The sequence below is a fragment of the Equus asinus genome, chromosome 6, assembly GCF_041296235.1.
Source record: "Equus asinus isolate D_3611 breed Donkey chromosome 6, EquAss-T2T_v2, whole genome shotgun sequence".
NCBI lineage: Eukaryota > Metazoa > Chordata > Mammalia > Perissodactyla > Equidae > Equus > Equus asinus.
Window position 1 is genome coordinate 76,975,429 of NC_091795.1, and position 16,729 is coordinate 76,992,157.

Sequence of the window (16,729 nt, forward strand, 5' to 3'; positions counted from 1 at the left end):
GTGAATCGGATGACCATCAAAGGGCATTTTGTGGAGCGTGTGAGAGCAGAGTTGGAAGCCAGACCTTCTGGTTTTACATCGAGGCTCTCCTGCTTACTGACCATGACCTCACAGTCTCCTCCACAACGAGAGAGGAAGAATCACCCGCCTCCAAGAATTATTGTGCAGATTTAAAGCTCTGGGAAGAATACCTGAGACATAGTGAGGGTTCAGTAAATGTTATCTATTGTTACTATTGTGTAACGTGATTCAAGCAGAGCTAAAATAAGACTTGAAGGGGCCTTAGTCCCAGACAGTGAGGAATCTTTTTCAGGAAACATTTCAAAAATAAGCCTTGGCCCACCTCCACACTTCCTGGTCCCAGCTACACTCTGCCATTTGCCTTTTGAGAACACTCCCCCCTGTTCACGCGTACCCACACACTCACACGTGCACACACGCACACATGCACGCACACAGCTGCCATCTGGGTGGTGCTTGGTACCAACTAGCACAGATCCTGGCAGCGTCCCAAGAGAAGTCTCTTTGCAGCCTCCGGAGAGCTGCTGATCTTCCTGGAGAGAAGGCACTGCCACCTCCCCATGGTTGCCACCAAACCTCAGCATCCCACTCACTCCAAAGGGGCTGGTCAGTGTGAAAATGAGACCACCAAAATTAGTGGTCTGGAAAAGCAAAGGGGCCCTGGTGCTGAGTGGAGCAATGGTCATTTCTAGGGAGTCTAAATGCAGCCAGAGGGGTCTGCATTCTCCAGGTCAGGAAAGCCCAGGTTGCACGGGACAGCACAGGCAGCAGAAGGGCAGGAGGAGATCTGGGACCAGAGACTGGAAAAACCAAACCGCCTCCTTAGCATCAGCAGCACCAAGAACAGAGTTGGGGCTTCTGGTTCCAGAGCCAAGAGTGGACACATCCTGTCCTTTGTGTTTAGTGTCCATGCTGCCAGCAGAGGGTGTTCAGACACAGGCTCCTCCTCCTTTAGGGGAACAAACCCTTGAACTGTAGTCTCCGATGTCAGTTAGTGAACTTGTGCAGATGTGATCCATGGAGTTGGGGGAGAGGGGAGACCATGAAGGAGATTTTCTTAAAGCTAAATTTTACAATTTAAAGGGCTTTTAATTATTCTGAGATTGGGGCCTTTTCTGGTATTTAAACACCCTTTTATGAAAAAAAAAATGATGCTAGATGATGGGATTTTTTAAATATATTCTTTCCTGCAAAATAAAATGTTGCAAACCTAATAATAGTCTCTATAATTTATGTTGTTTTATTTTACTCATACAAAAGAATTCAACATCTAGAAACCATTGTCTGACACTAATGTTGAAATTTTAAATTGGATTATATACATGCCACAGCTCAGTGATGACCTAGGACAGCGGTGTCCAACAGAAATAGATGTGAGCCACAGATGTAATTTAAAATTTTCTAACAGTCACATTTTAAAAAGTAAAAGAAACAACTGGAATTAATTTTAATAATATATTTTATTTAACCCAATATACCCAAATATTATCATCTTGACACATAAGCAATGTAAAAAACATTACCGAGAAATGTTTCAATCTTTCCCATATGGAGCCTTTGAAATCTTGTGTATTTCACACTTGGCAGCATATCTCCATTCTGACTAGAATTTCAAATGCTTAATAGCCACAAGTGTCTAGTGGCTACCATATTGGACAGTGCAGAGCTAGGAGAAGAGAGTTTCTGAGCTGTAGTCTGGCAATCCTATCAGGTAAGATCCAGTCTTTGGCCTCTCACTCGAGGAAGCATTGTTCATCATCCATGGGACTTTGGTAAACAAAAGGAACATCCCGGCCTTTAAACACAGCTGAGTACTTCCCGTGCAACAGAGAATCTGTTCCCTGTGAGAGCTCTCCACAGGCACAAGATGACTGTCCCAGGTGTCTCCCAGGACAGCGTTAACCCAAGGCTCCCAGTTCTTGCCACCGTGGCTTCATACTCCAACTTCAGTTTTGGTGACTTGTTTGGTCTCTCTTCTCTGCATGACTGACTTGACACCTCACTCAGCTTACAGGGCTGCAGCTCTCTTGAACTGGTGTCACTCATAACTTGGCAAGGGATATTTTCCCCTCTGGCTTTGCCCCTGTGGAAGCCTCACCTGCATCCTCCCCCACTCATCCATCCTCTCATTCTTCAGACCTTTATTATATATCTACTGTGTTTAGCCATGATGCTAGTACTGAGGTTTCAGCTACAAATAAGTCCTTGCCTTCATTGTAGCTAACAGTCGTTAGAGGAGACAGAAAAGTAAGTTCACAATGCTTGGTAGTAAATTACATTGATGGGGTGCATGTGGCGTCTTAGGGGAGAACTTTGGAAAAGCCTTGGGAGATCAAGAAATGCTTCCTAGGGGAAGTAACTTCCAAAACAAGGTTAAAAAAGGAAAAATTAGCCAAGCTTTAGAAGAGAGGAGAGTGCATTTCAGACATATGGGAGAGAGGCAGTGGGAGGGCCAGAGGGAGAAAGACAGGTCAGGCAGAACACGGCTGGAACTTGGAGGATGTGGATGGAGAGGAGTCAGAAGTGGTGCCGCGTCAGTAAGGATGGTAAACTGTGATTAGGAGTTTCAACTTTATTTTGTGAGCAATTGGACAGTGTTGAAACGTGTTAAAGACTTGCAGTTTGGAAAGATCATTCTAGCTGCAATGTGCAGAATAGATTGGAAGGGGATAAAGCCAGCTAGGAAGTTGCTGCAGTAATCCAAGGAAGAGATGATGGGAATGTAAAGAAGCAGCCAGGTGGAGAGATAAGTAGGAAGGATTGACAGGACTAGGTTTGAATAGATTGGGTATGGGGAAGGGAGAGGTAGGATTCGAGAATATCTTTCTGTTTGGGCACACGGTAGATGGTGAGCTGGGGAACGGGGAAGGGTCAGCAGGCTTGGCCAGGGTGCTGGAGGCAGAGGGCAGGTGAAGAGACCAGCTGATGGGGGCATCCAAGGGAAGATGCTCATCAGGATTAGGGTTATGGTGGCAGTCATTAGCAAAGAGATGGAAAATGGAAACAAGTTAGATAATCCAAAGAGAAGGAAGATTGACAAGAGGATGGCTTAGGAGAGGATTTGGGGAGGAACACCAGAATTTCAGATGGGAGAAAGAAAAGGAAAACCAAGAGGAAACAGCCTAAGAAGAGGAGAGCCATGCTAGGGTGATTTCACCAAAGCCAAGGGCAAAGACCAAACGTTTAATAAAATGTGTCACCCTCAATGTCAAGTGCTACAGAAATGACAAGTAAGATAAAGACTGAAAAATTTCCATTGCAGTTAGCAACATAGAGAATTAATAGGGACCTTGGTGGGAGTATTTTGAGGGGAGAAGGAGGTAAATTGTCACTTAATTACAGAAGTGGCCAGTAAGCCCATGTGGACTGGGGCCTGGGGCCCCTCTGTCCCATCTGACAGGAGGCCCCCAAGCCTGAGTGCCTTAAGGAAACAGCAAGCTCAATAGCCAAGAACGAGGAGATCTTAGCTTGACCACTAACTAGCAGAGTGAACTTGGCAGGTCAATTCGCAGTTCTGGGCCTCAATTTCCTCCTCTTTAAAAAAAAAGGAGGGAGCTGGAACCAATGTTTTTTAAACCCGTGTCCCACAGAATTGTTTTTGGTAGGATGTGAAATGGTAGGCTTAATTCAATATATATCCAGTAAATGTTTGAGTTTTCATTATATTCAAGGGATTGTGTGCTAGAAAAAAAGAAGGACTGCAAGGGTGGGGATGGGGCAGTTTTGGAGATCAAAGCTTGGTAAACACTAGGCCAGCAGAGGCCTCAGAACTTTTAACACGTTCCTGTGCTTTGGTGGAGCACCACAAAGGGGATCTAGTATTTTTCCAGTATTTCTCATTTGCCAAACTTATTTGACTCTTGTACACTTCGTTCACAGAGACTTCTTTATTCATAGACTTCTCCTGGAGCTACTGTCCACCAGCTCACAGTGCAGGGACTGCCTAACCAGATGATCTCTATGGTCTCTTCAGTCCAATGCTGCAGCAACCCAGGGGTTTGTAGGGAGCCAAAAAAAGAAAGGCCTTCCCACTTCTGTGAGCTACAAAAGAAAGCAGAAGCAGAGACTGAGCCTTTGTGGGACTCCAGACAACAAGGTCCCTTATGTCATAGTGTCCTCCTTCCCCAGTTAGCTTCCCAGTTTGTCAGCAAAGACCCCATGGGGCATTCTTATATTGCAGAGCTGACTTCTGGAATCACCACTCTGATCTACAGCCTGCAATTAATCCAACAGTGGAAGTGCCCTGGAATTGCCAAGGTGTAGGTTTTCTGAGCAGTCTGATGCTGCTGGAAGTAGGTGGCTAAGAAATCCAGAGGGTCCTCCAAGGAGCAAGAGTGAAGCACAGACCCTGAGCTTGCCTGACAGATAGATTCAACCAAGAGTATGATGGTGGTTGGTACAAGGGAATGTGTTTGTTGGCCTAAATGGGCACACCCTGAGACCAAGTCCTATGCCAAATGGTTTTGTGTTCATGCAACGGAGGAATATCTGTGATACTGTCTAGGTCACCCTTTCTTAACTGAACTTCTGAAAGTGAATTAAGCCTTAAAGCCCCACAACATCCATTGTTTGAAATGAATTAACTTTTCCTCTCTGCATGTGGAAGGGTACTAGTTATGTACCATCCATTGGAGAAGTGAGAAAAGAGTCACTCAAATAAGTTTCAAAGTGTTGTGATTCATATTAAAAACCCCTAAAGGAGCTGGCTCTATAAAGAATGGAACAACCTCCAAAGGTACTACTGAAGAACTTCCCTCTGTATGCAGGGGCTACAAGGCATCCCACGCCCAGCATCATCTTGTGGAACAGAGGCCACCAGAGCATGAATGAGGGTCTTATGGGGGCTCAGGGAGCACCATGTGGGGAGAACCACAATGCAAGTGCAGAGCTCTTCCACCAAGTACCCAAGAGAATTTTCCTTGGACTCCAGGGGAGTGAGAAACCCTGGTAGACTTGGGTTTTTTTCAGTAGCCAAAGATGCCTGTATTCATTGTCTATTACAGCATAACAAATTGCCACGAAATTTAGTGTCTTAAAATAATGATGATGCTTCTCATCTCCCAGTCAGGAATTCAGGCATGGCCTGGGTGGGTCCTTTGCTTCAGGGTCTCTCACAGGCAGCAATCAGGGTGTCAGCTGGGGCTGCGGGCATCTCAGGGCATGACTATGGGAGGACCCTCTTCCAAGCTCCCTCACGTGGCTGTTGGCAGTTCCTCATGGACTGTTGACTGGTGGCCATGCTCAGTTCCTTGCCCCGTGGGGCTCCCCAACATGGCAGCTTGCTTCACCAAACCGTGAGAGCCAAAAAGATGGAAGTCACAGTATCTGTAACCTAATCACAGAAGTGACATCCCATCACTTTAGCTGTATTCTGTTCCTTAGAAGCAAATCACCAGGTTCAGCCCACACTCAAGGGGAGGTGATTACACAAGGAGGTGAGGCCTGGGGGCCATCAATTGCCCACCACAGTGCCCAACCTAGTTTCTAAGCAGTTCACTTCACTGCCCTGGCCCACTTATCCCTTCCCAGTATGCTACCCAGTACACATGAACTTAATAACACGTTCAGCAATTCAAAATGTGGCAGTGTAATGGAATCGCAGTTCTCACTATTATTTTAAGTGTCTTTTATGTGATGCAGGATTTCTGTAGTACTCAGAATGGCTGTTGAGAACAGTATATGTTTATGTCAATGAGCAAATTAATCTGCATGTGAAATTGACATGAAATAAAAATTTCATGCCTTATAGTGTATCAGTGTTGCCCATGAAATGAGATTAAAAGGAATTTCTGATTTTACAGTTGTCATACTTTTTATACTGCTTGTGTTTTTCTCTTCTAAACAGTTGAGTTTGAACCTAAAGGCCAGTCCTAGACTTGGCATTTTACAGTTTTCAGTCATCTTCCTTTTCCTCAGAGCTGAGAGCAGGCTTCCTTACATAGAACTGAGCTGGGAATGTATTAGGTAATCTCAGCTCTGAAAACAAAATCTTTGATTCTAAAAGCTGACAGCAAGTTCACTGTCCCTGTCCTGGGGGAACTGACATTCTGGAAAGGTCACTGGGCCAAGAGCTTTTCCCCTTTCATCCTTTTCTTCCTCACACACGTGAGTTTTTGGGCAGGTGTTGGTGGCTGGGGAAACGAGGGGAGGAGACGGTGGTCTCCACAAGTTTTCTTCTGGGCTGAAGCAGATGACACAGTGAGAGAGATGAGAGTGGGGGAGGGACAATGTGCCCCACACACCTGCACCTGGGAATCCACAGAGTGTCACTCCTGTGGGGACAGACAGTATTCTCCCAGGAAACTGGTCCCACCTCCACTTTATGTCTTATTTCTATTTCCCGCGGCCTTTGTGCCTGTAGAGTTCAGGCACATGGAACACACAGAGAAGGTAACCCATTCATTCTCTCTGCTTGGGTCTGCCCTCTGCTGTGTGCACTGGCACTGCAGGATTCAAAGGTCGAACTGAAGCTCTCTGTTTAGGAATAGATGTTCATTAACCACCCCTCTGGGGCCTTGTTGAAATGACACCCTCACCGCCCCTTTCCTGCTCCATCTGGGCTGTAATGGGAGCACCTGTTAGGATGTCCCTATGGCACTTCTGCCAGAAGTTTCCCCATCTTCCTGTCACTACCCAGAAGCAGCAGGCAGCCTGTGCCTCCCTTCTGGGCGGGTCACTGCAACTACTGGATTCTAGAGCCCAGTAGAAATTGCTTCTTGGGGTGGTGGTTTGAGTATAGACACATGGGTCCACATGCTGCTGCCAGTTTAATGAGCTTGTGCAGTAGAATAAAAGGCCTGTGCACAGAAGTACATTTCTGTGATAACTGACAGCGATCCTCGATTAGTGTGTTTCTGACACGCCCGAGTTGGCACATGTTCAGGTGCGGGGGAGGGGGGGCGGGGGTGGAGTGGGGTGGGCAGGAGAGCAGTGATTGGCTGCTGGAGGATGGAAAGAGACCGAAGAGGGAGAAGCTCCCACCTGGTGCCCTGGGGTTAGCATCTCAGAACACCTCTGGAAGCATCCTAGGCTGGTAAATGGCACTGAACACTCAAGAAGTTGATGGTTCAGGAAGCGCTTTGAGACCCACCTGAACTTGGAGAACTCAAGAGTCTTAGTTGAATCCTCCTTTAAGAAAAGAAAAACTACACATGGAAAATCAGCTCAGAGGAGCGTGCGTTATTCATGAGCCACTGTGGCAATCAGGATAGCAGCCCCGGGCTGGCGGGCTTGGATCTGTCTGTCCACAGGGCGGCAGTTCCGCCCCTCCTCCTGGTTCCACCCCCATGCCCATCTTTCCTGCTCAGTAGCTCTTCTCTCCAGTAAAACCCCTGAATCTTCAATAAATTATAAACATGCTTTCTCGTCCGTCTGCCGGCGCCAGATCTCAGTGCTGGCAGGCTTTTTCATTCCCCTCGTGTCCCTAATAGATCTTGCTGTTTGATTAATCTTTTAGATCCCTCTCACAGAAAGCCCACTGTCAGCTGACTCTCCCCACGGTGTCCAGTTTTAAGGATTTTTCTCAGCCCCTTGGCCTTGTTGCTGGTAGTGCCCAGTGGTCATTCCTAAGTGGGGCTGTGGCCCCCCTGGACTTTGGAGGGCAGGTGGCCCTATCCAGCAGCAGCCCCACAGGCTCCTGTGCCTTAACCAGGGTGAGTTCACAGCGACACCCTGGGGACAAATAACAGCAAGAAGTCCCAGGACCCGGGTTCAGCTTGTCTGAATCACTCATCAGGTTGAGCGAGGCTGAGCCTCGGTTATTCTCAACTGTGGAGTGGAGGTTCTCAGAGGCTGTTTGTGAGAGTCAGATGAGACAAAGGATGAGTTCGGGCACCGTGAGCTATGAGCAGGGGCAGAAGGAAGAGACCACAAAGTCCCATGAGCAGGGCTGCCTGTGCCATTGAGGTGTGAGGCACCGCCCTGCTGCCTGCCCTCCCCGAGCCTGTGCATGTGGGAGGCACTGGGATTCCTGCTCAGCCTCCAGAAAGAGCCCCCTGTCCTTTATCCTTTAGGCATAGGAGCCTGGAGAGCTGAGGCCCAGGAGCACAACCGCCCAGGCTCCACCCAATGCCCCTTATACCGCCCAGTTCTGCCCAGTTTAGGAAGCTAGACTGGATCATCTCCAAGACTTCTCCTTCTCTGAACTATGAGTTTCTGGGTCTAGGCCATGACCACTGACCATTGCATGGAGGCTGGTGCAGCCACTGTACGGCTGTAATTAGAGTAATTTTAGCTACCATTTACTCAGCACCTATTAAACACCCGGTCCTTTGTCTGCAGTATCTGCAGTCTTCACAACAAACCTGGAAGGAAGGCATTTGTCTGCATTTTAAGGTGACACCACTGAGGCTCAGGGAAGGTAAATGACGTGCCCATGGGCACACAGCCAGTTTTCAGCAGATCCAGGATTGAAATCAACATTGCAACCCAAGTTCCTTTTTCTAACATCAGTGCTTATGCTCTTTGCGCTCTTCTGCTCCTCTTGCCTCTCAATGCCCCACACCCACTGTTGTTCAGGGCAGAACCACTCACCAAAGATGCCTTTCCAGCCCATGCAAGATCTGGCTCCACCCAATGGGAGGAGGAGTCTGAAGATTTGAACTTGATGATAAAAATAATGATAGTTACTATTTGTCAATCTGTTATTATCTAACACAGTAATATCTAGGGGGGAAAATCTACAAGTTAAAAGTCATTGTCTTCACTGAAGCTTAGAAAAGTAAATTCAGATGTCCAGCCACACAGTTGAGCCTCAGAGGCTGAATGGTCTTTGCAACATTCCATTCAAATCAACCATGCTTACTGAGTGTCAGCTCCAATCAAAGCTTCTGATTACTGATGCCTTGAGAACCTTTAGCGGGAGAGCCTTGGGCCCAACCCTTGTCCTACAGATGGGCAGACGCAGCCTAGAGAGGCAGGGGGTTTGCCCACAGTCCCACAGCTGGTCAGTGGTGTCCAGATCCCTTGGCGAGTACTCTATGAACTGTATCACTTGGCTTTCAGCTGGCAGGTCCAGACCGTGCCATGACTGGAACACTGTACCCCATTTCTGTCCATCTGTCCCTACCTCACTCTGTGAGATCCAGCACCTCCTCTTCAGTGAAGGCTTCTTCACTACCCCGGGTGGAGTTACGCCTGCCTTTCTGCTCTCCCTGCACGTGTGTGCACGCCCACTGCTGTGTCATTGTGTGTTGATACACCTGCCTCCCCAGCTGGATGCCTCCAAGGCAGGAAAAGTGGCCTCTGTCTCCAAAAGCTCTTGAAGCAGATAACTCCCAGTACCACCCTCCCACACCAACTTACCCCTGAATAATTTACATCACAAAACCTGGGATTTGAGGTCCCATTGCCTTCCAGGATGTGGAAGGGCAGGCTATCTCCAGGGTGGTGCCCAGAGCCTGGCCCTTGGCAGAGCACTGGCATCGGTGGCTTCTGAGTTGCTCTACTCAGGCTGTCTTTTCTCCCTGTCTCTGATGGAGACAAGGAGGATCTGCTAAGCTCTCTGCTGTGTTACCTTCCTGTGAAGAGACAAATGACTCCCTGACTCCCACCTCATTCCTTTTGGTGCTGACCTTGCTCACTGCTGCCTCCTCCTCTGCCTGGGTTTCTCCAAGCCCCACCATGTCCTCACGGACCCTGCAGCACACGAACTGAGGTCCCCCCAAATCCACCTCAACCAGTCACCTGCCTGCCTCCCTCCCCACTGCTCCCAACTTAGACTCAGGTCTGTGTCCACAGACAGGCAAATCCAGGGCTTTTTCAAGGCATTTTCCTTCTCTTTTAATAATGATTATCTAATGGTCAAGAAATCCCCCCCAGAACTCAGTGGCTTAAAACAACAGGAATCATTGATTGCCTTTGTAGTCTTTGGGGGTCAGGAATTCAGAGCATCTAGGCCAGGTGGTTCTGGCTTGGAGCCGCTGGAGCTGCTGTCATCTGAAGGCTTGACTGGAGCTGGCAGACTTACTACCAGGGTGGCTCATTCATACAGTGGGCAAGGTGGTGCTGGCTGTGGGCAGGAAGGCTCAGTTCCTCTGCACTTGGGCATCTCTCCGCAGGGCTGCTTGTGTCCTCACGGCATGGCAGTTAGCTTCCCTCCAAGTGGCCAAGGCAGAGCCTGTAGTGCTTTTATGGTTTAGCCTTGGAAGTCACACACTGTCACTTCCATCATATTCAGTTGGTCATATGAGCTGGCCCTGATTCAGTGGGAGAGAAAACTGCACAAAGCATGAGGACCAGTAGGTGAGAATCACTAGAAGCCGTGTGCAAAGCTGGCTGCAGCACATTCTGAAACCTTAAAAGGCTGAGTCTTCAGCTGACCCAGGAATGCCTTTCCTGACTTTCGTTCTCCCTTTCTCCATGAATGGGCATCTAATCTACTTAACTCCTGTGCCAGAAGTATGGAAATAGACAAGTCCTTCCCTAGACAAACTCATAGTCAAGTGGGGGAGACAGTCCTACCTCGAGAGGCACTAGAAGAGAGATATGTACAGAATTATGGGAGCCCAAAGGAGAGGTCATTACCTATATGGAGGATTATGAAATGCCTTCACAACAGAGGGGACGTTCACTCTAGTTCTTGAAGGATGAGTAGGAGCGCAGGTGGGGAAAGGAGGAAGGACGTTGCTCCGTGCAGAAGTAATAGTGTGAACAGTGGCAGAGAGTTATGGCAACACATGAGGCTACAGTTTGTGACAGGTCTTAAAGGCTGTAATAGAAAGTTTGGACTTTCTACATCAGGAGCCACTGTGGGCTTCAAGCCAGAGGAAGACCTGGGCAGAGCTGTGTGGTAGACAGGACATGGCTGGCAGGGGCAGAGGGTGGAGGCAGGAAGACTGGTCAGGAGTCTGCCACAGGGATCCCCAAGAGGAGTAAAGACTCTCTGAGCCGGGCCCATGGGGATGACGGAGGAAGGGTGGATCCAGAAGGGTTTTATTAGGAGGTGGAGCTGACACCATGTGATGAGAAGCTGTCTCCATGGGGGGAGCACAGGAAGGCCTGAAGGTCATGACTTACCTTTCCCCATCTCTCCCCCCAGGACCTTCCTTTCCTAATTCCTGGCTCCTTGTGGGTGACCCAAGCCCAGTCTGTGCTCAGCACAGTAGCCCAGCTTCCTCTGCATAAGCTCTCTCTTCTTCAGTGTTTGCTCTTGTAGGAAAGAGTATCAGAATTATCAGGGAGGCCAGAGAGACATCAGGCCCATTGGCCTAGGATTGAGGTTCTGAAGTGTTTTAGCCCACAGACTTCTTTGAGAATCTAGTGAAAACTGTGAACCATCTTCCCAGAAGAAAAAAAAACATTCACATTTGCATACACAACTTTGCAAGCAAATTCAGAGGGCTCACAGTCCCCTTGAAGTCCATCCTTGAGTCTCTGGACCCTGAATTAAAAGCCCCAGGCCTCGGAAGAAATCGGAAAATGAAGAGAGGGAGTATTGGACTCACCAAACATCTGTTATTTCCTTCCTCGTTTAATACCCCTCCCCATAATTGGACAACCCCTGAAAGAGCGAGAAACGGGGGGAAGCATTTACCCAGAGATAGCCCCTGGTGGCGCTAGCCTCACTTGGTGGGTTTATTTTCATTATTACAGTAATTTTCGGGCTGAAGGCTACAATTTTCACTTGCAGCGAGGTATTAAATTGAAATTACCCCAGATGTAATTGTCATATGAAATGATCCTGGACACGTGGAAATGAATGCTTTTTCAAGATGGGGTTTAGTGCTCATGCCGGGGTTTGAGGGCTCTGTCTCTTTAAACAGGCCAGATTTCAGTGTGTGTGGCAGAAGGTCGGGGTCAGCATGGTGTGGTGGGCTGGAAGTGCTGGCCCAAAACATGGTGAGACCTCTGCCGGCTGGGCTGGACACAGACTGGGGAGCAGAACCCGTCTTGGGGTGGGTTTACACGGCTACTAGGAACCGCTGTGCACGAACTCAGCCAAGCAAGAAATCCACATTTGTGTTCTGTATAGCAACTTAATTTGGCTCCAAGCCCAAGTTTCCCCAAGGTGGTGGGAAATTCAGCTTTAGTCATTCTCGGAGCTTCCCTGCCTCCCTTAGGGCTGGGTGAGGCCCTGGGGTCTTACCCAGTGCTGTGCAGCTGGGGCGGCCCCCACCAGACGCCAGGCATCTGTCCATACTGGTGACACCACGATGCCCTGGGTTCCAGCCCTTTAGATCTGCTTTGCCCCCAAAGGTCTTACTTGTCATCCTGTGCTTCCTTTCCCAGATGCACCACACTGGTGTACTGCACAGATCTCCCTCCCACCAGCATCATCATCACCTTCCACAACGAGGCCCGCTCCACCCTGCTCAGAACCATCCGCAGGTAAGACAGCCTTCCCATCTGTCAGCCCTACCGGGCCCAGCACTTGATAAGCGGTATCTGCTCCCTGGGGGACCACCCCTTTAATAAGAATATCAGGTATTCTAACTGCCTGCCAGGTGCTGTTCAACACACCGCACTCAGTCACTCCTCACACTCCTACGAGGGCAGCTATTATCCCGTTTCCTTGGGGGAAAGACAGAGGCCCAAGGTGTTAGGTAACTTACGGAAGGTCACTGAGGTTCATAGAGGACCTGGTCCCAGAGCCCTTGCCCTTAACCACTGTGCTAGACTGCCTCCAGAACAGGAGTTCTAATTTTCACAGCTGCCGAGGGCCCTGAGGCCCTGAGAGGCTAAGTAGATACCCTGCCCCAGCATCAGGCTGGCATTAGAACTCAGGTCTGCTGAGTGCTGCCTATCCCAGCACCTCCCTCGCCGCAGCTCCCACACACCTGCTATGGTCTATGGTGCAAATCAGAGCAGCCCAAATGGCTCACATTTGCTTTCTCAACCATCACCTTGTGTTCCAGCCCCGTTCCCCCTCAGGCCTCTCCATCCACCTTCAGCTCCTAGTCAGGGCCATGCTCTTGGTGTAACCCATACGTCCTTGCTACCTATGGCCTGTGGCCTGCGTGGATTTTTGATATGCGAAAGTCCCAGCGCAGCCCTCAGCAGAACTCCCTTCAGAGCACAGACCCAGCCCGGAGACTTGGCCAGGAATTCCTCACCCCAGTTCTCGGAAGACCCTGGGTGTTTTGGCTTCCTTCCCCATGGGAGCTCCTTCCTCTCCTCTGGAGGCCCTCTCCCTGTGCCCACTCTCACCCCAACACCATCTGGCCTGCCCTTCCTCACTCAGGTCTCCGGCAGCATTGGCATCTTGGATGGTGGTAACGGCAGCCACCAGTCACTAAGTCCCCATGTGCTCTCAGCTGAGAGGCCACCGCTGTGCCCACTTTACAACTGAGAAAACTTACTCAGAGATACTAAATTAAGGCCTATTGTTGCTGAGCTAACAATGGTGAGCAAGGTTCCACCCCTCGCACTCTGACCTCAGAGTTTTTCTCAGCAACTGCCGGGGTCCCGCCCCGGCAGAGTCCAGGTTCCTGAGGGATGGACGGCGTCGGCGCGATGAGGGAGGGGGAAAATAACGGGGACGTGAGACTTGGGTTGGTGTTAGCAAGTCCGACTTTACTGTGCACAAGTGTCGTTTATATATTTTTCAGGATTAGTACAGAAATAATTCTACAAATATTCTCAGAGAGATAAGGAAGTAAAAAACGAGCACAAGAATATTTATTAGCATTCCATTCTATAGAGCATAAGGTTAATGATCGTCTTCTCTGCAATTAACTAGTGTTTGTTGTCTCTAAGCTAAAGGAGATAGGTACCTAGGCATCTGTTGTAATTCATGGTAAAGTTAAATCAAAGAGAGAAGGTCCAGGCCTCCGGACAGGACAGCAGTCCGTCTGGTTACATCCTGGTGGAGCCATCCCTGCCTCCCTCAATCATTTACGTCATTAGTGTAGATGGTTAATGGGAACAAAAGGCGACTCCAGGGTGTCTTATCCCCAGGGCTATCTGCATTCTCAGCGGGCAGTTAAACATCTTTACTTTTGCGCGCCCTTTAGGGGGTGGAAGCATTCCTTTGTCTTTTAGATTGTAGAGCTAACAGTCCCTTAAGCACACTGCCGGAGAAAGTATCACTCTGTTAGTAAAGTAAAGGGCTGAAGAGCTAAGCTAAACTATATATCTTCAAGAATGAAAAACAGAAATAAGTATAGACATAACCTTGCTAGAAAGCATGCATATAATTCAGAAAATATCAGGGGTGTCGGCCGGCCATTCTTCACCGAGGGGCATCCCTGCACCCGTCGGCCCTTCTACTCATCAATTGTTTATTATTTATTGCTTTTAGGAGAAAACCTCTGTAACATTTTAACAGAAAGCAGAAGGTCAAGAATAATATATAGATACTTCTTGATCATCCAATTAACCAGCAAACTTAGAAGGACGATGCATATGTATATTTAGACAAAGAACTGGAGGGAGAAGGAAACATTAACCAGATGGAGGCTACAAACCTAATTCGACATCTTATCTGGGCAGGATTCCTTTCTGATTGTCTCAAATGGGACTGTGTGCTCCTCCATTAATTAACTGAAAAATATCTTGAAAGTTACCTGCAGGTGGTCACATTCTCTTACTATATCTAATTTTCCCAGGAGGTAGTGCCTCCCAAACAGCCACCCAAAGGAGTGAAAACTGGAGGTCAAGAAAGGAAAAGGAATGAAGGGCAATTAGAAGCAGCACAGGTTTCAGAACTATGTGAAGGGCTGGCCGGTTGTTCTTCACCAAGGGGCGACCCTGCACCCCTCGGCGTTAATCGGCTGGACCCTGTCAAACAGCCGATCAAATGATGTAGCCACGGCTCCCAGCAAGCAACCTGAATAAGGTAAAGCCAGTCACAGTTGTGGCATTCAGAATCCCTGGAGGAGAGGTTGGACCAAGGATGCGCCCAGCCATGCCTCCACCAGAGCAAGGGGCTAGCCCTGGAGTAAAGTGGCCGAGGCACCTCCATGGCCCTGGGACACATGGCCCATTACGGCCTGTCCCCTATCTGCTAGCCCATCCCAATCAGATGGTTGCCTGATCCCACAGAGATGGAGGTAAGATTAAATGTGGGCCAAAGAGAGTACAACTGAGCACACAAGATCTCTTGTCACTTCCATCAACAAGCCACACCTTCCCTCTCTCCTTCCCACACCCACATGGCTGTGGACAAGTGGGGAAGTTCCAGGTGACAGGAGGGAGTCAGTGATGGGCTCACTCTAACAGTGGGCACCAAGTCTTCGGCGCCACCTGTCACTCATGATGAATGTCCACTGTGCAAGGTCAGCTCATCCTTTAGAAACAAAAGGGAGGGCCTGCCCAAACACGCAGTCTTCAGCCTGGCATTTCCCCCTGTCCATGGGGCAGCTCTGTCTGCACCCAGATGTCCTTGGCGACAGGCTGGCTGGTTTCTTCTGCCAGCTGCTTGCCCTGTCTGCCCTGGTTTCTTCATTCACCCCACAAGCTGCCTGATTCAAACTTGATTTCCCAAAAAGCCTTCAGCTCTTGCAAGAAAATGTCCCAAGTCACTGTCAGGTGTCACTGTGAGTCTCATGGTAGACTGATAAAGTGCCTTCTGATTTGTAAACCTGTGTGGGTATGTGTGGGAGAACAGGGATGGGGGGTGGTCCCATTTACCTGGGTCTCTTCTGGTGAAGGGAGAATGGAGTTGTAGGACCTTGAAGGCAGAGCAGGCACATGGTGGAGCAGAGGTGGCTGATTCCAAGTTGCCAGACAACAGCCCCAGTGCACAAGGTCATGGCTGGGCGTGTCTGCCACATGTTTCCATGAGGACATGATAGCCTCCAAGACAGGCTCCTTGGCTTCCCGGCTGGCTTCTCCTCCTCCTTCAAGGAGTCTTCTGATGCCATGTACCTCCATCCCCCTTAACCACCCTCACACCCCATTAGGGCTCCTCTGGGCTCCTCCTCTGTACATCTATACTCCAGCACTTAATGCATTTTTCCCGGATGCAATCCTCAGTGAACTCCTTTAGGGCAAGGACCCCATCTTACTCATCTCTTACCTAACCTCCCTATGGCTCAGTTTCCCCATCAGGGAAATAGGAATAATAATCGTGCTGACTCCACAGACTTGCTTTGGTTAATTCAGGTAGAGGACTGAGAACCATGCTGGCACAAAGTGCTGGATCAATGTTAGCCATCCCTACATCTGCACAGCTAGTGAGCTCTCAAAGGAACAGAGGCTATGGGCTCCTTAAAAGGGCACTGCACCTGGGGTCGAAAGACCCAGGTTCAAGTCCCTACCTTGCCACTTCTGAGCTTCGTGACCTTGGGTTGGTCATTAACCACATCTATAAAGACAGTGATAAAAATATCTTTCATGTTTCAAGTTCTAACACATTTCCCAAAGTAAGACATTACACTGAGACATTTGGGGGGCATTGTAATATAATAAGGAGACCCCAGACCCCTTGTGCTTCCCTATCACTGTGTTTATGTTCTCAGGGGCACTTCAGCTGCTGCCCTCAGACTCATCCCTTTCAGCTCTAAGACGTATTTCTCCTTCTCTTCCTGCTGCTCGTCCATCTCTTTATGATAGTAATAATGATGCTTTATAATAATAATGTTAATATGTTAAATGTATGCTGAGCTTTATGGTCTACAGAACACATTCCATCTCTCCCTTCAGTTGGAGCCCCATCCAGGGCCTGTGAGGCTGGGTGCACGCGGTGAATGGAGGCCCAGAGCCACAGGGCTAGGAAGCACAAGGGCCAGGACTCGGGTTTCTGCCTTCCTGGGTAGAAGTGGGGGGC

At 49.0% G+C, this 16,729-nt stretch overlaps 1 protein-coding gene across 3 annotated transcripts in view; it reads left to right on the forward strand.

The window, feature by feature from the left end:
- The window catches only part of GALNT14 (polypeptide N-acetylgalactosaminyltransferase 14), a 209,490-nt gene that overhangs the window by 143,105 nt on the left and 49,656 nt on the right, over positions 1-16,729 (forward strand). For all 3 annotated transcript variants that reach the window (XM_014866453.3, XM_070512328.1, XM_070512327.1), the window contains one exon: positions 12,250-12,348. In XM_014866453.3, the coding sequence (XP_014721939.1) occupies positions 12,250-12,348 (99 nt within the window). The remainder of the gene's footprint in view (positions 1-12,249; positions 12,349-16,729) is intronic.